General features: G+C 43.4%; 2 protein-coding genes across 5 annotated transcripts; one reads left to right on the top strand and one right to left on the bottom strand.

Annotated features, from left to right (window-relative positions):
* Positions 1-1568: 1568 nt before the first annotated feature.
* Positions 1569-7674, bottom strand: LOC311113907 (nuclear inhibitor of protein phosphatase 1-like). The gene is made up of 7 exons (XM_084157128.1): positions 7601-7674; positions 7346-7406; positions 5204-5357; positions 4757-4983; positions 4326-4470; positions 3926-3990; positions 1569-3597 (listed from the first exon to the last, which is right to left on the bottom strand). The coding sequence occupies exons 1-7, from the start codon at positions 7651-7653 to the stop codon at positions 3244-3246; spliced, it is 1059 nt and encodes a 352-aa protein (XP_084013254.1). The 5' UTR covers positions 7654-7674; the 3' UTR covers positions 1569-3243.
* LOC311113876 (protein THEMIS2-like) lies at positions 4724-21274 on the top strand. Of its 4 annotated transcripts, none has more exons than XM_084157127.1 (6): positions 4724-5044; positions 16997-17137; positions 17940-18368; positions 18648-19831; positions 20459-20576; positions 20852-21274. In XM_084157127.1, exons 1-6 carry the CDS (start codon positions 5029-5031, stop codon positions 20950-20952), a joined length of 1989 nt encoding a protein of 662 aa, XP_084013253.1. In that variant the 5' UTR covers positions 4724-5028; the 3' UTR covers positions 20953-21274. The 4 variants fall into 4 exon arrangements, with proteins under 4 accessions (XP_084013253.1, XP_084013252.1, XP_084013251.1 ...); XM_084157126.1 differs by having other exon boundaries at positions 4829-5044; positions 20849-21263; XM_084157125.1 differs by lacking the exon at positions 4724-5044 and adding an exon at positions 8620-8774.
* Positions 21275-21310: the final 36 nt, after the last annotated feature.

Below are 21310 nucleotides of genomic sequence, written 5' to 3'. Positions count from 1 at the left end.
TCCATGCTCTGGTTTAGTTTCCCTGGCACTGTTTCCACACGCTATCCCATTCAAGTCATGGGACCGATATTAGCATGTTTCACGCATCATGTTTAAATCATCTATAAGTGAGCTTGAGCATCGCAATCAATTTGAGATACTTTTGTACGACTTGGACATGATGCACGAAAAATACTAATATCAGTCCCATGACTTGAATGGGATTTGTAATAATAATAATAATAATAATATGCCATTTAGCAGACGCTTTTATGCAAAGAGACTTACAGTCATGCTTGCATACATTTTTGTGTATGGGTGGTCCCGGGGACCGAACCCACTACCTTGGCGTTACAAGCGCCGTGCTCTACCAGCTGAGCTCCAGAGGACCACATTTGTGCCACAAATGCTAAAACTGTGCCAGGGAAACTCAACCAAAGCATGAATTGATGTCATACCTTGTCCATAGACTGCTTACAGTGTAAGAAAACCAATGTGTCATTTTGTAATTTGTAACTATCCCTTCTACAATGCTTATCATTTTGTATGGTAAATCCTACCATATGGTGATGTGAATATATTATTATTATTGTGGTGATTTGGGGAACAAACTTAACAAAAATACAGAAAAATAGATGGTCGGAAACCCTCTGAGAAAGCAGTGGACAAGCAAAATGATTCAAATGTCCACGCCCATCCACAAAACCAGTGCTTTAATACTACAGGGAGTTTGCTATGTGATGGACAGGTCACTCACCTTAACTATATTGTTGTTAAATTATTCTAAGCTTGACTTGTTGGACTGGTATTCATAATGACTAGAAAGGCAGCCATCCTGAACATGAGCGATGCATGGTACCACATCAAGGGCATGTGCAGGAGGATGTAACGTTGCAGAACGTTCAGATAGAAATGTGTTGTGTAGAACAGAAATTGTCTGTTGTGTCAGCTCAATTCAGTCTATTTCTATCTGCAATAATAAAGTGTTTTCCAATCCCTGAATACAACCCAGCTGCTATGGTACAGGGTTGGGGTCAATTCAGGATGTACACTGAAATTCCAATTCTCTTCAATGCGGAACATTTGGAATTGGAATTTGGTTTACTTTCTGAATTGACTGGATTTTAAATGGAATTGACCCCAACCCTGCTATGGTGACAAATGAGCATGTAAATAAGTCTAAACATTAACCACCCAACAGTTAGCATCCATGCCAGAGTGAAGGGGCACACTTGATGGGCATCTTCCAGCTGATGGATTGAGAAACAGTAAGTGATGTTTCAGATGGCCTTCACCACATAACTGACAGACTGGCATGCTCTGACCAACACTGATGACTGTGTTCAAAGTCCTCACAAATGAGTCTGCCTGGTCAATGTTTGTCTATGGAATATTCTGTACCAGGTCAAACACCTGGCATTCATTCAAGCAACGTGCTGGTAGATACTGGTATTTGATACTGAGAAGGCTACTATCCTTGGAATGAAAAAAATTACTGACAAAATCCCAATTGAATCACGGTGTTTGAAGTTATAGGGCTACTACCATGTAAAAATGACACTACACTATAAACCGCACATAAAGACATGTTTGTGACAAAATTCCATTTTTATTTACAGTGTATTATGTGAATAAAAAAAGCAAATATCATCCGAAAGAGGGACAAAAGGTCTGGGCACACGGGTCTGTCGATCAGTACAAAGTTGATACAAATAGCATGGCTTTTGCAAGTTCGCTCAAATATCACATAAATGTTTCATTAACCAGTAAAGGGGGCAACCTAAGAATTAATTATCCTGGTGTGAAAACTAACGCAGTTCTATGAACATCAAGAAGCTCAATTTAGTCATTTTATGGGTGCTTTGATGCAAGACCCTGATGTGTACCATAAATGAAATTGAATCATTTCAAAAGGTCTGTAAAACAATCCTCAATCAACATCAAATTGCACCAACTGAGAACCTTAGTCTTAACTCATGTGACCAATACATTTTATCAGTGACTCAGATAAGGCCAATTTACATTGTACATATCGCCATCTAGAGGACTACAGGACTCACTAACATTCAGGCAGAGTTGCAACTCACAGGTCATACTGATATCTTTTTGATAATGGGCAAACAGTATTTAAAAATACTCTGCGCAGTCTATTAACTGTTTTTTAATTACTGAGCTTGATTGTGAATGTAAACTGATTAAACATTAAATTCTCTCCTCCTCGCGGCACTTATCTTGATAGCACTGTAAAAATATAAACCTATAGTCCTATTCCGTCTTTAGAAAAATGGACATATCTTTTTTCAGAAACTCTGATCTGCTTTTGTCAATTCCTATAATAATCCATCTTGTATAAAACAGTTTTTTTCACATTTCAAGTTTAACAAATAGATATTCAAAAAGAATTGTATATGCATGTTTGCATTGAGCAAAAATACTACGTCCAAAGATTGACTTCAAACAAACATCGAGACCTTATAGAAGTGGAGATAGTAATATGGAACTCACAGTGACCAACCATATAACAATTAGGCTGTGATGATACCAGTATCGCAATATTTTTTCCATGGCAAAAATGATAACACGAACCAGGTCCTTTAAAAACCTGCTGTAATATTGTGCACTGCAGCTTGGAAAATAAATAAATGTGAATCTGGATGACAACATGATGTTTGTTTCCAACATTAGGGCTGTTTTCCTAAGTTACATCCGCTTCGTGTTTGCTTCCCTGCACAATGCCCGACTATCAATTAGAGGTCATATATCACGGTCACGGGACACCGATTTATGCCACAAGTTACTCTTACCTGACCAACTGACTTGGTCTGCCAAGAACTGTCTTTTTTACATGACTTCATTTGTAAAACATATCAAACATTCAGCTCCCGAAGGAGTGGTGTTTCTGTCTTCATGGAATGTGCTACTGAAGTCTTTCGGATAATCTTTAGGAGAATGAGGAAGTAACGTAGAAAACATTGACAAAACTATAAAATCCCAAAACAGTCTGAAGTAAAATCGATCCGCCTCCAACGGGTCATGGTCCCTGATGTCTCCGCCCATACCCTGAGAGTCAGCCCTGCCTACACAACATTGGCTCTTTCCCAATTCGCCTTTCCTGGATTCCTTGTGTACTCTCCTCGCCTCAGACTTAAAATACATTGGAGAAGGTCCAAGAGGAGAGACCTTGGATATTTTCCAATGCATGAGAGATGACGCAAGGAATAGACAAAAGACGAATTGAGAAAGAGCCATAGTGCAGGGAGAAGGTTAGATTAGTAGGGAGGGGGTGGGCTTCTTGCCTGGCCATGCCTCTTTGGCGTACTTTTTCTTGCGGGGCTCGTTGAGGGCCTCGGATGGATAGGGGCCTGAGATGGGGACAGGGTTGAGGGTGACAGGTGGCTGGGGGGCGTCAGGGGCCAGGTTCACCTCTGGGGCCGGGTTGGGGAAGGGCAGTGGGAGACCCCCCAGGATAGTGGCTCCGCTCGGGGTCCCGGCAGGGTGGCCCTCGTGGCTGGTGGGTGGCAGGTCCCCATAAAGGCCGCCGCCGAAGGTGTAGTTGTGGATGCGCCTCGTCACAACGTCGTCCATACTAAGTGAGCCGTGCCTCTCCATTTTCTGTTTCTAGAGTGGAAATGACAAAAGACTGAGTAGCAACTCATCTGTAGGCTATGTACAGTGTATGTTTCTGGGATATCATTGCAATTTTCTTAAATATAGGCTTCCTTAAATCGCAGCGTGATTGTACAAAACGATCTTGACAATCTAGACTGCAAATTGTAGGAAGTTTTAGTGTCACATTTCATTCAATATCTTACATGCTGACCACACCGCCCGCGCGAGCGTTGCAAAATACATTTACACATTACACGTCTGGTGTGGGTGGACAAAATCAACATACGCACACGAGCGGTGTGGTCAGCATGTAACTATGGATATAACCCAGGCTTACCTTTATAGGGACGACAGCAGTCTGCACCATGTTCCTGAAGCGCCCAACTGAGGGGTCAATGTCCTCTGTAATGTTTCAAGAAGCACTGAGTTACCGCATGCATTACATGAGTGAAGCAACAGGTTTAGATTGGGTGAAAATAAGGACGTGTGTGCCAACCTCAGTTTATGTAATTACTTAAAATCAGGGCCTATGTTCAAAAAGAATCTCAGAGTAAGAGTGTTAATCTGGGATCTGTTTTTTTATTTTAAATTATAAAATAGAAAACTGTCTCTTAGACACTTTGTGAAATATGAATACAGGCACAGAAACACTTTTTCCTCAACTACAGATAAAGAACCAATACTTCAACAGCACTAGGTACTGGTGCTAGGCCAACGGGGTTGAAGAGAGAGCTTACCTGGGTTGATGACCTCATCGTCCTCGTTAAAGGTGACTCGGGAGTTCCGCCTCTTCCTCTTGGGTCTCTGGATCTCTAGGTTGCCCTCCTCGATGGTCAGGGTGGAGATGCGCTTGTTGTGGGCCGTGTTGAACTCTGTCAGGTTCTGTCACAGCCCAGACAGGGGATGAATGAATGGTTGGGAAAGGAGAAGTGAAACAAAGTTAATACACTCGTGGGCTTAATAGGAATAGCCTAGTCTAAATACATGAAATTGGAAACAGCGAGAGCTAAAAAAATACCAAAGACACTGACAGAACAAAAGATAACTGAGTATGTCCTGCTTCACATAGTGTATCTATAGCTAATGTGGTAATAGCACACACCCTCCTTACCAGCATGTCCAGACAAATGCCCAAGTAGACAACTACTGAAGACACACAGACACACACCTCTAGCTCGGTCTCCTCCTCTGGTAATCCTAAGAGACCCTTAGACCCCTCCTCGTCCTCCCCGGCCTTGCTGTCCCCCGTGGCGGCATTGGTTCCTTGCTGGCTCTGAGGTTTCTCCCGGATGGTGTAGGCTCGTGTGGATGCCCCAAACGACATGGTGGAGTCTATGGGGACCTGCTGAGGCTTGTGGGGCTCCAGGCGGATGTGTCCCAGGAAGGTACCATGCGCTGAGGACGTAATGTACAACCTTCAAGTCCACATACCATGTACGGATGTCATTTATAAAAAGTAAGTGAAGTAAAGAGTCAACAAAACGTTATAGTTGCACAGCCTTTATTGTACAGTGCACTCCTCTAAGGCGATGCAACTGTTACATTTTGAGTACTTTTTACTAGCTGCAGTAAGATAAACTATTTTACAGACTGAGGTACACGACAGTTCACTTACTGCTGTTGTTGTCAATAAGGAACACCCTCTTCAGGTGCTTGTGGTAGACCAGGGCAGCATGCACGCGTGAACATGACTGGTGGTCGATGGTGAAGTCACACATGTCCGGATTCCTCCCGAATAAGTAGTACTTTTTCTCGTCGATGATCAGTTTCTACAAGGATTCACCATCATAACAACAGATAGGGCAATAAATGTATTTTCTCATGTCACAACGCCATAGCCTGGTCCCGGATCTAACTCTGCTCTCTTGCCATCTCCTCGTCACTCATTCTCATGCCAAGCTGTTTTAGCATGACAATTCCATAAGGAGTTGATCAACTCATCCTTGACCGCTGGCTATGTCCCTTCCGTCTTCAAGAGAGCGAGAGTTGCACCCCTTCTCAAAAAACCAACACTCGATCCATCCGATGTCAACAACTACAGACCAGTATCCCTTCTTTCTTTTCTCTCCAAAACTATTGAGCGTGCAGTCTTTAGCCAACTCTCTTGCTATCTCTCTCAGAATGACCTTCTTGATCCAAACCAGTCAGGTTTCAAGACTGGTCATTCAACTGAGACTGCTCTTCTCTGTGTCACAGAGGCTCTCCGCACTGCTAAAGCTAACTCTCTCTCCTCTGCTCTTGTCCTTCTAGACCTGTCTGCTGCCTTTGATACTGTGAACCATCAGATCCTCCTCTCCACCCTCTCCGAGCTGGGCATCTCCGGCGCGGCTCACTCTTGGATTGCGTCCTACCTGACCGGTCGCTCCTACCAAGTGGCGTGGCGAGAAGCTGTCTCCGCACCACGTGCTCTCACCACTGGTGAGAGTACAACCCTACCTTACACAGAAAGCGGCACAGGTCCTAATCCAGGCACTTGTCATCTCCCGTCTGGATTACTGCAACTCGCTGTTGGCTGGGCTCCCTGCCTGTGCCATTAAACACCTACAACTCATCCAGAATGCCGCAGCCCGTCTGGTGTTCAACCTTCCCAAGTTCTCTCACGTCACCCAGCTCCTCCGCACACTCTACTGGCTTCCAGTTGAAGCTCGCATCTGCTACAAGACCATGGTGCTTGCCTACGGAGCTGTGAGGGGAACGGCACCTCCGTACCTTCAGGCTCTGATCAGTCCCTACACCCAAACGAGGGCACTGCGTTCATCCACCTCTGGCCTGCTGGGTCCCCTACCTCTGCGGAAGCATAGTTCCCGCTCAGCCCAGTCAAAACTGTTCGCTGCTCTGGCACCCCAATGGTGGAACAAACTCCCTCACGACGCCAGGACAGCGGAGTCACTCACCACCTTCCGGAGACATTTGAAACCCCACCTCTTTAAGGAATACCTGGGATAGGATAAAGTAATCCTTCTACCCCCCCTTTACTCCAACCCACCCCCCCCCCCCCCAATTTTTAAAAAATAAATAAATATATACATTGTAAAGTGGTTATCCCACTGGCTATAAGGTGAATGCACCTATTTGTAAGTCGCTCTGGATAAGAGCGTCTGCTAAATGACGTAAATGTAAATGTAAATGAGTTGGCAAGAGATCAGAAACAGACACCCAAGCTAACACTGATAACATTGAATGAAAACCTTGCCAGCTGTAAGAAACAGTTTAAAGCACTGTGCCTCTGAGCCATAACTCAAGAGTGCACCTTCACACTCATGAGCTTAAATATCAGGGCTGATGTTTCTGTGGCACCTTTCTTAAAACCCAACAGTCACGGAACTCAGACACCACTGTGAACTGGGCTGAGCACAGTCGGGTCCGTATCTGGTGCATGCATGCATGATCGATTTGTTTATTTAGTTAAGTACACCATGACACCTAGCTACCTATATTGAAGTATAAAGACTGAAGTAGACTATATTGTATATTGTGTATACTATATTAAAGTAGACAGTCTAGACTATAGACATCTACAGGTAAACTACATCACGTAGGACCACATCATATGGTTCTCTAGCACAGCTTTTGATAGAGCTGGTACAGTTGGTTAGTACATAAAGTAAGTAAACCAGTCAGTTCTATAATGGCAGATCTATTATGCAAGATATTAGCCATATTCTAAGGAACCATACAAAATATCTAGCCTTGTTAAGAGTGCTGCTAATACAGATAGGCAGTTCAAATTTTCGTCCCAGAAGGCCCAAGCTCTTACCTCGACCATTTTGTCACCTTTCATCACGTCCAAATGGAGTCCTGGAGGGGGCTTGCCTGCCCTGAAAACAACAAGGACCAAAAGCAAAGCACACCAGTCAGTGAAATGTATCAGCTAGCATGTTAGCTAACAAGATGTGGCTAAAATAAATACATACGTTTCTAGCTACAAAATAAAACGTAATAATGTTTTGTTATTTTGCATGCACTTGATGTCTTGTACAACGTAAATATCCCCGTAAATGCATATTCTCACCATGTTGGACAATCAAAAGATGGTAAATTTGTAGCAGTTGCATTAGTCGCCATCTTGCAGCATTCTCCATTCACAAACCCGTTGAATGCTGGGTAAAATGCTCCCTTGTTTCGGGACTTGTAGTTTTGTGGGGTTTACCCCTTGACAGCCAAATCTCTATGCCTCTGCCCAAATGGATGAAAAGAAAGTAATACATTCCATTATCTACAATGATTTGATTCGACTCTAGAAAAAAAGGTTGCCTACTGAAATGTCATGGCAATGGTTCATAACTATGAACTGTGAACACACACACGCACTAAAGCATACTGTTATTATGCCTAGCTTTCATTATCGCTCATTCACTTGAATCAGATTGAATAGCAGTAAGAATAGTCAAATAGACAGTTTTTATTGAAAAGCCACTGGACAGAAGAACATAGACTACTAATACAGCAACATCCTCCTTGTTTCATATTCAATTTATAGACTGCAAATTGTAGGAAGTTGCAGTGTCACATTTCATTTTGGTGCATATTCATGTAGCTTTCAATTTATCACCGACCATATCTGATTTTACCTTGATTTAGTATCATGCAAATACACTTTTGCAGAATGTATTTTAATTTGACATTTGTACTGCTATGGAGTAGATTAGAGAATGTTTATTATTCCTGAGGGGCAGTTTGCTTTACAGCTGACAGTGAGAAATCTATAAACAAATATATTCACATACAGCAAACTACATGAATAGAATAAAAACTCCACAATGCAATACTGTACTGCTAGGAACCATCACTTTTCCATAGCAAACATGGTGAGTTGTAAGCTTTCTTTTTTGATTGTAGGCAAATAATAAAATGTTTATGGCTGCATAAAATAAGAAAACAATAAAGAAGTAGAAGCCAGGTCCACATATCTTTATTGACATCACAAGCTAGTATCACAGCGCAGGGGTTAACTTTCCTTGAAAATATCTGGCTGCCTACTTCCTCATAAAATTGTTGCTTTCGACTGTTAGATCAGTGGCACCTCTCTTAGAACCACAGTTGAGCCTTGACAGCACAACATCGGATCAGCACTGCAGTGATGGCAGGCACTGAAACAGTTATGTCCCTGCAAGAATTAATTGCATCCTTGGATCAAACTTGTCTGCCACGGATTCTACAGGTTTGCTCTGGGGTGTACTTTCAAGGTAGGACTTTTTCATGCTTTCTTTCATGAACTCCATGTGTGGGGCAAACTGCAGAGTAGACCTGACTGATTAACAGTCAGTGGCAGTTTTCTATACTCAATTCTGACGTACACAAACAGAAATAGAACAAAAGTATCATAATTAATATCGCTATTACACTCTCCTGTTCCATTATTTCCATCATTTCTATACCATGTGTGATCATAAGACATATTTTACAGTAATAATCATTGATGCAAAAAGTAAATGTATTGTTCAGATATAATTACCATATAGGTGTACTGTAATCAAATGAAACCAATTAAATTAATGAATTAAAAATAACATTTAGCAGGCACTAATTTGCATCAAGCTTGTCTTGAGCATTTGGCCATAGGTTCTCATCGACATTGCAGTAAATGCCCTCATTGTTCATGTACCTGTGGAAACACCTTTCGGTATTGCGAATCCAAGCCTGACATACAGTGGGGAAAAAAAGTATTTAGTCAGCCACCAATTGTGCAAGGTCTCCCACTTAAAAAGATGAGAGAGGCCTGTAATTTTCATCATAGGTACACGTCAACTATGACAGACAAAATGAGGAAAGAAAATCCAGAAAATCACATTGTAGGATTTTTAATGAATTTATTTGCAAATTATGGTGGAAAATAAGTATTTGGTCAATAACAAAAGTTTCTCAATACTTTTGTTATATACCCTTTGTTGGCAATGACACAGGTCAAACGTTTTCTGTAAGTCTTCACAAGGTTTTCACACACTGTTGCTGGTATTTTGGCCCATTCCTCCATGCAGATCTCCTCTAGAGCAGTGATGTTTTGGGGCTGTCGCTGGGCAACACGGACTTTCAACTCCCTCCAAAGATTTTCTATGGGATTGAGATCTGGAGACTGGCTAGGCCACTCCAGGACCTTGAAATGCTTCTTACGAAGCCACTCCTTCATTGCCCGGGCGGTGTGTTTGGGATCATTGTCATGCTGAAAGACCCAGCCACGTTTCATCTTCAATGCCCTTGCTGATGGAAGGAGGTTTTCACTCAAAATCTCACGATACATGGCCCCATTCATTCTTTCCTTTACACGGATCAGTCGTCCTGGTCCCTTTGCAGAAAAACAGCCCCAAAGCATGATTTTTCCACCCCCATGCTTCACAGTAGGTATGGTGTTCTTTGGATGCAACTCAGCATTCTTTGTCCTCCAAACACGATGAGTTGGGTTTTTACCAAAAAGTTCAATTTTGGTTTCATCTGACCATATGACATTCTCCCAATCCTCTTCTGGATCATCCAAATGCACTCTAGCAAACTTCAGACGGGCCTGGACATGTACTGGCTTAAGCAGGGGGACACGTCTCGCACAGCAGGATTTGAGTCCCTGGCGGCGTAGTGTGTTACTGATGGTAGGCTTTGTTACTTTGGTCCCAGCTCTCTGCAGGTCATTCACTAGGTCCCCCTGTGTGGTTCTGGGATTTTTGCTCACCGTTCTTGTGATCATTTTGACCCCACGGGGTGAGATCTTGCGTGGAGCCCCAGATCGAGGGAGATTATCAGTGGTCTTGTATGTCTTCCATTTCCTAATAATTGCTCCCACAGTTGATTTCTTCAAACCAAGCTGCTTACCTATTGCAGATTCAGTCTTCCCAGCCTGGTGCAGGTCTACAATTTTGTTTCTGGTGTCCTTTGACAGCTCTTTGGTCTTGGCCATAGTGGAGTTTGGAGTGTGACTGTTTGAGGTTGTGGACATGTGTCTTTTATACTGATAACAAGTTCAAACAGGTGCCATTAATACAGGTAACGAGTGGAGGACAGAGGAGCCTCTTAAAGAAGAAGTTATAGGTCTGTGAGAGCCAGAAATCTTGCCTGTTTGTAGGTGACCAAATACTTATTTTCCACCATCATTTGCAAATAAATTCATTAAAAATCCTACAATGTGATTTTCTGGATTTTTTTTCCTCAATTTGTCTGTCATAGTTGACGTGTACCTATGATGAAAATTACAGGCTTCTCTCATCTTTTTAAGTGGGAGAACATGCACAATTGGTGGCTGACTAAATACTTTTTTTCCCCACTGTAAATCTAGACTGATGTGAAAAGAAGTGGAGAGCGCTTAACCAACATGGGTTGAGGTGCAACCAAAAAATGTGATCATCATAGAAAGGAAAAGGTGCAATGCTCGCTCACCATTAAAAATATTATGTTTTATTTTAGCAAAGTTAAAAGATAACATTTTGGCCTACAATGGCCTTCTTCCAAACACTATCTTTCAACTTTGCTAAAATAAAACATTGAGTTTTTACGGTTCTTTTCCACCGCTTTGTTGCTATTTTCACAAGTATGTGGTGAATTTTCAAAACTCTAAGTACAAAACTCCAAACTGGTAACACTTGTAACACAGCCAGTCTTACATTCAAAACCTTTCATTGTGCATTCATTTTGTTTGGAAACATCTTTCACCACACAACCATTCATCCAAAAATATACGTTTACTGTGAAATATAATGAAAACATTGGTTTAATCACCAAAATACAACATAATGATATATTCTCAATTTAGTTGTTTTAACAACCAGTTGATCCTATAGCAGAAAATGCAATGTACACTATATATACAAAAGTATGTGGACACCCCTTCAAATTAGTGGATTCGGATATTTCTGCCACACCCGTTGCTAACAGGTGTATAAAATTGAGCGCACAGCCATGCAATCTCCATAGACAAACTTTGGCAGAAGAATGGCCTTACTGAAGAGCTCCGTGACATTCAACGTGGCACCGTCATAGGATGCCACCTTTCCAACAAGTCAGTTAGTCAAATTTCTGTCCTGCTAGAGCTGCCCCGGTCAACTGTAAGTGCTGTCATTGTGAAGTGGAAACGTCTAGGAGCAACAACGGCTCAGCTGCGAAGTGGTAGGCCACACAAGCTCACAGAACGGGACCGCCCAGTGCTGAAGCGCATATTTTTTATTTATTTTTATTTATTTAACCTTTATTTAACCAGGTAAGCCAGTTGAGAACAAGTTCTCATTTACAACTGCGACCTGGCCAAGATAAAGCAAAGCAGTGCAATAAAAACAAGAATCTGTCCTTGGACCATTCTTGATAAACACGGGAAACTGTTGAGCGTGAAAAACCCAGCAGCATTGCAGTTCTTGTCACAAACCGGTGCGCCTGGCACCTACTACAATACCCCATTCAAAGGCACTTAAATATTTTGTCTTGCCCATTCACCCTCTGAATGGCACACATACACAATCCATGTCTCAATTGTCTCAAGGCTTAAAAATCCTTGTTTAACCTGTCTCCTCCCCTACACCTACATTTTACATTTTAGTCATTTAGCAGACGCTCTCATCCAGAGCGACTTACATTTAGTGAGTGCATACATTGTTTTTCTTCATATTGGCACTGCTTTTACTTCGATTCACCTGGTCAGTCTATGTCATGTAAAGAGCAGGTGTCCTTAATGTTTTGTACGCTCAGTGTATATCATACTTTATATGTTTATATTTTACAAACATATATTTTAATTCTGTAGTTATCGAAATCTGTATATAGTAGACAAACCAGTTAAAAATCTATAGGTTTACCAAAAGGATAAGTGATTATCTGTTAAGAGCAGTTGGATTAAGTAATAGTGAAAGGTATTTTGACAAATGAGAAGACTATCATGTCAAAAGTAATGTGAGCATTACATTGGAAAGGCAAGTACTTTATATGAACATGTATTGCAATGTGAAACATGTATTTCTAGATGAAACACTGATTGTATTTTAGTGAAAAAGTGACTGTATGATTTTGTGTGTTGTACACAGTCATTTGGAGATGTGCTTAGAGTTTTGAAACAACTGCCTTTTTGATAGTCTGTTTTGAGTTTTGTACTAAGCGTTGGGTTCAGTGACATTTTGCTTGTCTGAACCCATGAGTCAAAGTTGTCCAAGGCCTGCTGTGGTGTGCAGATTTTTCCCATTGTGCATGTGGGCCAGACTGAGATCATCAACGTACTTCCACCTACTGTCAACATCCTGGGCTGCACCGTCAATGACTGCAAGGAAGATGAGAGGGCCCAGATGAGTTCCTTGAGCCACACCTCCCTTCAGCTCCTGCCAGTCTGCGTGTTGTTTACTTCTGGCCACAAAACTGCAGGGCCATGCTGTGAGGGCAGGTCTGACACCCAGTTGGATCAGGCGTTCAATAGCGATGGTGTGGTCAATTTTGTCAAAGGCCTTGGAGAAGTAAGTGGTGATGAAGGTGGTTATGGTGGATGGGATGTATGACTGTTTGTATAGTCCAGGAGGCTAACGAGAGCGTGAGCCGATTATCTTTCTGGTCTGCTTCCAAACTGTCTGGGGTCTATGTTGGGTTTTATGTCTTCCTTCATCCAGGTGGCAGCGAAGCTCGCAGGAACTTTTGGTAGTTGTGGTGTCAGGGATATAGGCCGTAGCTGGTTGGCTGTCGGGGGATGGGTCTTGGGGATGAGCACGACCGTGGCTTCTTTCCACTGGGAGGGGAATTCACCTCGTTGGAATGATGTGTTGAGGATGTCACTGATGGGTTGACTCAACTCGCAGGCAAATTCTCATAGGATCCACCGTAGGGGCCAGGGGCTTTGTTGGTTTTGATCACACGCAGCTTTGTCATACACCTCCCAGGGTTGGATTTCTGGGAGAGGCTGCAGGGCACGTAAGAAGGCTGGGGTTAGTGATTGGCTGACCTGAGAGAACCGGTTGTTAATTTAATTTGTTATTCCTACTTTGTTGTTTTGATCATGGCCAGGAATATACATTTTCAGAGTGGACTTGAATTCAGCCAGAGGAGGCTGGTGGGAGGAGCTATAGGAGGACGGGCTCATTGTAATGGAATGGAATGGAGTCAAACGTGGTTTCCATAAGTTTGATGTGTTTGACTCCATTCCATTTATCCTATTCCAGCCATTATAATGAGCCCGTCCTCCTATAGCTCCTCCCACCAGGGTCTGTCTGTAGGGTGCATTTTCATAGTTTGGACAGGGAAGTGGTCATTACATGCAGCAGTCCATGTTATAGAAGGCTGCAGTCTTGGATGTAGCATCAGGGGCATTGTATACTTCTTGCCTGGAGTGAACTGTGATCTACTTTCCAAAACTGTCCAGGTTAGATTGTCGGATATGTCGATGCTCTCACTTCTGGTTTGTTGGGCTCTTGTTTATACTTTTTGGAGACCATAGGACTGCCTGATGATCACTGAGGCCAATGGGTGGTCGGATGGATGGTTTATGGTAAAGTTGGTTCATGTCTGTAATGATTAGGTCCAGTATTGCATCACCTCTGGTACCCTCAATGCCTCTGGTCCTCAATAGCTCAGTGAACTACTCAGCCCCAAACAGTCACTTCGGTCAAATGATCAAAGACTCCTTGCAGTCCCAAAGACACGCTTAAAAACAATGGCTGACTGAGCATTCTGTCCTCAAGAATCACTTCTTCAAACTGGCTTTCACTAAATATGATCTACAGTGGGGAAAAAAAGTATTTAGTCAGCCACCAATTGTGCAAGTTCTCCCACTTAAAAAGATGAGAGAGGCCTGTAATTTTCATCATAGCTACACGTCAACAATGACAGACAAAATGAGGAAAAAAAATCCAGAAAATCACATTGTAGGATTTTTAATGAATTTATTTGCAAATTATGGTGGAAAATAAGTATTTGGTCAATAACAAAAGTTTCTCAATACTTTGTTATATACCCTTTGTTGGCAATGACACAGGTCAAACGTTTTCTGTAAGTCTTCACAAGGTTTTCACACACTGTTGCTGGTATTTTGGCCCATTCCTCCATGCAGATCTCCTCTAGAGCAGTGATGTTTTGGGGCTGTCGCTGGGCAACACAGACTTTCAACTCCCTCCAAAGATTTTCTATGGGGTTGAGATCTGGAGACTGGCTAGGCCACTCCAGGACCTTGAAATGCTTCTTACGAAGCCACTCCTTCGTTGCCTGGGCGGTGTGTTTGGGATCATTGTCATGCTGAAAGACCCAGCCACGTTTCATCTTCAATGCCCTTGCTGATGGAAGGAGGGTTTCACTCAAAATCTCACGATACATGGCCCCATTCATTCTTTCCTTTACACGGATCAGTCGTCCTGGTCCCTTTGCAGAAAAACAGCCCCAAAGCATGATGTTTCCACCCCCATGCTTCACAGTAGGTATGGTGTTCTTTGAATGCAACTCAGCATTCTTTGTCCTCCAAACATGACGAGTTGAGTTTTTACCAAAAAGTTATTATTTTGGTTTCATCTGACCATATGACATTCTCCCAATCCTCTTCTGGATCATCCAAATGCACTTCAGACGGGCCTGGACATGTACTGGCTTAAGCAGGGGGACACGTCTCGCACTGCAGGATTTGAGTCCCTGGCGGCGTAGTGTGTTACTGATGGTTGGCTTTGTTACTTTGGTCCCAGCTCTCTGCAGGTCATTCACTAGGTCCCCCCGTGTGGTTCTGGGATTTTTGCTCACCGTTCTTGTGATCATTTTGACCCCACGGGATGAGATCTTGCGTGGAGCCCCAGATCGAGGGAGATTATCAGTGGTCTTGTATGTCTTCCATTTCCTAATAATTGCTCCCACAGTTGATATCTTCAAACCAAGCTGCTTACCTATTGCAGATTCAGTCTTCCCAGCCTGGTGCAGGTCTACAATTTTGTTTTTGGTGTCCTTTTACAGCTCTTTGGTCTTGGCCATTGTGAAGTTTGGAGTGTGACTGTTTGAGGTTGTGGACAGGTGTCTTTTATACTGATAACAAGTTCAAACAGGTGCCATTAATACAGGTAACGAGTGGAGGACAGAGGAGCCTCTTAAAGAAGAAGTTACAGGTCTGTGAGAGCCAGAAATCTTGCTTGTTTGTAGGTGACCAAATACTTATTTTCCACCATAATTTGCAAATAAATTCATTAAAAATCCTACAATGTGATTTTCTGGATTTTTTTTTCTCAATTTGTCTGTCATAGTTGACGTGTACCTATGATGAAAATTACAGGCCTCTCTCATCTTTTTAAGTGGGAGAACTTGCACAATTGGTGGCTGACTAAATACTTTTTTTCCCCACTGTATGTTGTAGTGTCTGTTGTTGGACATATACGTTAGTTTAGAGTTCTGTTGTTTTGTCCTTGTCGCCTCCTTTATTATTTTCTGTAACTTCTATAGTACTAAAACACTATTAAAGATGTTTTATTTTAATGGTTGATCTCAATGTAAAAAGCTTTGTAAAAAGCTTCTGCAGCAGAACGTTCTCCACGGCGTCTCCAGACTCTGTCACGTCTGTCACGTGCTCAGTGTGAACCTGCTTTCATCTGTGAAGAGCACAGGGCGCCAGTGGCGAATTTGCCAATCTTGGTGTTCTCTGGCAAATGCCAAACGTCCTGCACGGTGTTGGGCTGTAAGCACAACCCCCACCTGTGGACGTCGGGCCCTCATACCACCCTCATGGAGTCTGTTTCTGACCGTTTGAGCAGACACATGCACATTTGTGGCCTGCTGGAGGTCATTTTGCAGGGCTCTGGCAGTGCTCCTCCTGCTCCTCCTTGCACAAAGGCGGAGGTAGCAGTCCTGCTGCTGGGTTGTTGCCCTCCTACGGCCTCCTCCACGTCTCCTGATGTACTGGCCTGTCTCCTGGTAGCACCTCCATGCTATGGACACTACGCTGACAGACACAGCAAACCTTCTTGCCACAGCTCGCATTGATGTGCCATCCTGGATGAGCTGCACTACCTGAGCCACTTGTGTGGGTTGTAGACTCCGTCTCATGCTACCACTAGAGTGAAAGCACCGCCAGCATTCAAAAGTGACCAAAACATCAGCCAGGAAGCATAGGAACTGAGAAGTGGTCTGTGGTCACCACCCGCAAAACCAGTCCTTTATTGGGGGTGTCTTGCTAATTGCCTATAATTTCCACCTGTTGTCTATTCCATTTGCACAACAGCATGTGAAATGTATTGTCAATCAGTGTTGCTTCCTAAGTGGACAGTTTGATTTCACAGAAGTGTGATTGACTTGGAGTTACATTGTGTTGTTTAAGTGTTCCCTTTTTTGAGCAGTGTATATTTCCATCAGTTCAGGCATGCTTTGTAACGGGACATTATTATTGAGTAACTACCTCCGATAAAAAAAATACAATCAACAAGTACAGTATGTGCATGTTGCTGCAAATATTGCAGTCTCATCAGAGCTGAAATTGTGGTGTGTTGATGCTTTATAGGGGCTGTTTATGAGCTGTCGGGAAGCGAGGTGTGCCTGTCCACGGGGGACCTGGTGAAGGTCATCAACATCGAGCTCCTTTCTGTCAGCTGTGAGGACATCAGCAACAATGAGAATTTTGAGCTGCCCCTCAACCATGCAGGTGAGGCTTCTGGTTTTCAACAAATGCACTTAGCCAGGGCTAAAAATAGAAAAAGAAATGCCTCCAGTCCCCCTAGCACAGATCATTGACTGGACCAAGAATGGCATTTCTAGTAATTCTATGTATGTGAGCCCCACAATTCTTTATTAACCATGGTAATATGTTAAAAAAATTCGAATAAAGTCCCTTAATCAATTGATATAAAAATTTAATATATACAGGTTAAAAGTAATGACTAAATGTTCCACCCTTAAATATAGTTGTGAAATGTTCTTGTTTTAAGTGATTAGTACTTTCTTAGTAGTGACTAATTATTACACTCCGAAACTGTGTGAGATGTGTTAGAATCTACTACCTGGTAATGTGTGAGTGTAGGACCAGTAAAGATTATGACATTGTGTTACTATTTAGCAATGTGAGTAGGAGTTAGACCGGACAGCGAAGAAAAAGGAGAACTGTTCAGAATATTGTGAGAACGGCGATAACTGAGGAATGCAGGGAGTAGGCTATGATAAGAAAGTGTGTGTGTGAACTGATGGTCAGGAGAGCAATTATAAAGTGGAAAACTACAGCCTGCCTACAGAGGGGAGGGATTTTCATATGACGTGTGCATATAACAATATTGTACGACTATTTTGTGACAGATTTCTTAATGAATAAACATCTCTGACTATGCAGATCGGGACTCTGTCCGTTTCTTGATTTTGGGAGACGCACAGAGACACTGAAATAGTTTGTTAAATAATTCACATAACATCAATGCTGTGTTATTCATGGCCTCATTGCGGACTCTCCCTCTCAGATCTGTTCAAGCTGGTTCCAGAGGAGATGCCATACAGCACAGTAGAGGAGATGGTGAGCCTGAGGCCTGTAGGCCTGGACACCTGTCTTCCCTTCACCTTCACCAGCCGATGTGAGCTGACCTTTGAGAATTTCACCCTCGGGGCCGGGAGGGCCGTGACCATGCTGTCCATCGAGCAACAGGACGGGGGTGAGGAGAGCCGTGTCCGCTGTCAACTCCGAGGCCAGCAGGGGGCGACGGCTGAAGTGCTAGTCCCCTTCTCCTGCCGTGGGGAGTTCTATGAGTGTGAGAGTGACCAGACCTACACCCTCCAGGAGATCATGTCCTCACCCCACCTCTGTAGCCGGCACTTTTGCTTCAGCAAGAAGACCAAGCACGGGGGATCGCTAGTCTTCAGCCCCATATACCAGGTTCAGGCCATCATGCACTGTGAGTAGAACCTGGTTCTGAGTCAACCAATGGCATACTTCCTTAGCCAATGAAAAAACACTGAGATATCATGTTAGAATCTAGACGTGAGAGAAGTGTTGCCTGAGGAGCACATCATCAAAGCTATTAGCCTGCATTTCTTTTTCACAAATCATTACACTACAAGATTGTACATTTTGAACATACAGCTTAGTTTTTCTGTTCTGCTCAACATCAAGTTTAGTACTTTACTTTGTGGGTCTTTACCCTTTCAACATAACTTCTCTAATTTTCTCACAGTGAGGAAGAACATAGTCAAGTTCCCCTCCAGCTTGGAGGTGGATGTGGTCGACGTGACGACGCAATCCCAAGACTTGACATTTGTGACCCCGCTCACTCTGCCCGAGGTCTTTGCCCAGCCAGATGAGGCCTTCCCCACCATGGCTGAAATACTGGAGCACCATGAGGGCCAGCCTCTGTTCCACTGTACCTGGCTGGCTGAACTACACAAGGGCCATCCTCTCGTCCTTCACAAGCGTGGTTCCTCAGCCATGGTTCTGGTTTCGGGTCTCAAGGGGCGCAAGGCCCGCCAGTACTTCCTAGTGTCTCAGCGCTACGGGGGGCGGCTGCGACGGAGGCCACGGGAGTTTGACTCGGTGTACGAGCTGTACACCGCCTCAACCCGGGCGCCGTTTCTCACGGTCAGGGTGACGGGGCACAGTGAGGAGCTGGAGGAGGAGGGGCTTCCGGCGCTCAGTGTGGGCGAGCAGCTGGAGGTGCTGCGCTGCGAGAAGGTGAAGCTGCCTGGTGGAAGAACAAGCCAGGGGGAGAAGAACCAGACTGTGGAGGTCGTTGTATGTAGACGTCTCCAAGAAGTGGACGATGACGAGGAGGATGATGAAGAGGAGGAGGAGGAGAGCGAGGAGGTCCACTTGCCCATGTATATGCAGGGCCACTTTGTGGAGAAGCTCACGGACCATAAGAAGTACAGCCTGAAGGACTTGGGCAAGGCCTTCGCTCTGCCGTTGGACGTTAAGGTGGTGAGCCGTGACGCAGAGCTGGAGACAGATCCTCTGGTGGGGTTCTCATCCCTGAGGCTGGAGGAGTCTACTATACAGCCCATGGTACAGGCCAGCCTTCCAGGAAAGCCAGAGAGGTGCTTTGAGATACCCACTCACTGGCTTAACATGTCTTTGTCCTTTACTAACGACCCCTTGCCTTTGGCCCAAGAATATCACCTGGAGACAGTTACAGAGGTGACGGACTCATTCTATTACGAATTTAGAAAGCTCACCACATCAGATGAGCCCCCACCACCACGTCCACCAAAGCGGTCATCAATATCAAAGCCTTCCAAGGCAACCCCTTCACCCTCACAATCATACGCCCCCTGCCCTCCAGCCAAAAGCGGCACCCTTTCCCTGTTGAGTGATCTAAGTCTTCATAGCAAAAAGACTCAAAGGCCCCCTGCTCCTCTGCCTCCGGTAAGCTCTTTCTTTCAGACCGTACGTATTTTCTAGGCAGGATATAGCACCGCTCGTCTCCTGTTGTCACTCCTGCCTTGCTGGACTTCCTAAAGTTTACTGTCCATGCATTGCTATGTTACTTTGCCTTGCATCCCCCTTGCTACTTTGCCTTGCATTTGATACACTGCCGATTTTGCAGGTTTTCCTACATACAAAGCATGTAGAGGTCTGTAATTTCTATCATAGGTACACTTCAACTGTGAGAGACGGAATCTAAAACAAAAATCCAGAAAATCACATTGTATGATTTTTAAGTAATTAATTTGCAAATTAATTACTTAAAAATCATACAATGTGATTTTCTGGATTTTTGTTTTAGATTCCGTCTCTCACAGTTGAAGTGTACCTATGATAACAATTACAGACCTCTACATGCTTTGTAAGTAAGAAAACCTGCAAAATCGGCAGTGTATCAAATACTTGTTCTCCCCACTGTATCTCTGTTACTATATTGTCTCATCACTTCACATGTGAAAATGTTATTTGCTGATGCAGACACCTCATGCAAATGTGGTTCCTGTTTTTTCAACATAGCATGTACACTTCCTAGAATAACAGTAGTTTCATTTTCCTGTTGTCGTGAAGGCTATCACGGATGATGCCCCTCCCCTGAATCCAAGAAAGCCTATGACCGGGGTCAAGTCAGGCAAGGCTCAGCCAAACACTTACGTCAAGTCTATAGGTCACAAGCCCAACAATAAAGGTACAGTATGTCCTACATAGTAAATGGCTTGTGAGCTATGACATCAGGGAAGTCAAAGTCAAAAGGTACCTCATTCATCATCATTTAGCAGACGCTCTTATCCAGAGCGACTTACAGAGTGCATACATTTTCATACTATTGTACCTTTTTATAGAACATTTGACTGTTATCTGTAGTTTTATTCTTTGTTTAGGTAAACGTTTTTTCACTAGATGACCATTCTACACAAAACCTAAATTGTATGGTAAGCCTAAAATTAACTTGTCTTTCAGCAGCGGCGAAATATGAAGTGCAAGCAGACACGGACAGCGAACATGATTATGAGCAAGTGGACGACATGTTGAAAAGAGCACAGGACAGTGTTTTATTTTACTGAACTAGCCACCACAACAGGAATAACTATTTAAAGGTTAACTTTTCAAGTAGCCTAGTCTCGTTGCATAAAATAGACTAGACTATGGGGTGCAAGACAACTGAATGTCAGAACTATGCAGACTGATAGCCAGCCACTGTAAATGTGAATACTTTTGAGATGGGACTGTGCAAAAACAGGGCACGTCTTATTGGACCCGCATTTTGTTACTTGGTTTTCATTTTCTCTACATGTTGCTGCAGTCACAAGCAACACTTGCCAATCGATTATCCCAAATGCGTATCATAATAAAAGCCCATTGGTGTTTAAGGTCCAGTTATATTTCATAATTTAGCAGTGTATTTTGTAACTAACTTTTTCT

Source organism: Coregonus lavaretus (assembly GCF_964263955.1).
Source record: "Coregonus lavaretus genome assembly, chromosome: 3".
Classification (NCBI taxonomy): Eukaryota; Metazoa; Chordata; class Actinopteri; order Salmoniformes; family Salmonidae; genus Coregonus; species Coregonus lavaretus.
The sequence above is the reverse complement of the archived record's forward strand: the minus strand, read 5'-3'. Positions and strand labels throughout refer to the sequence as shown.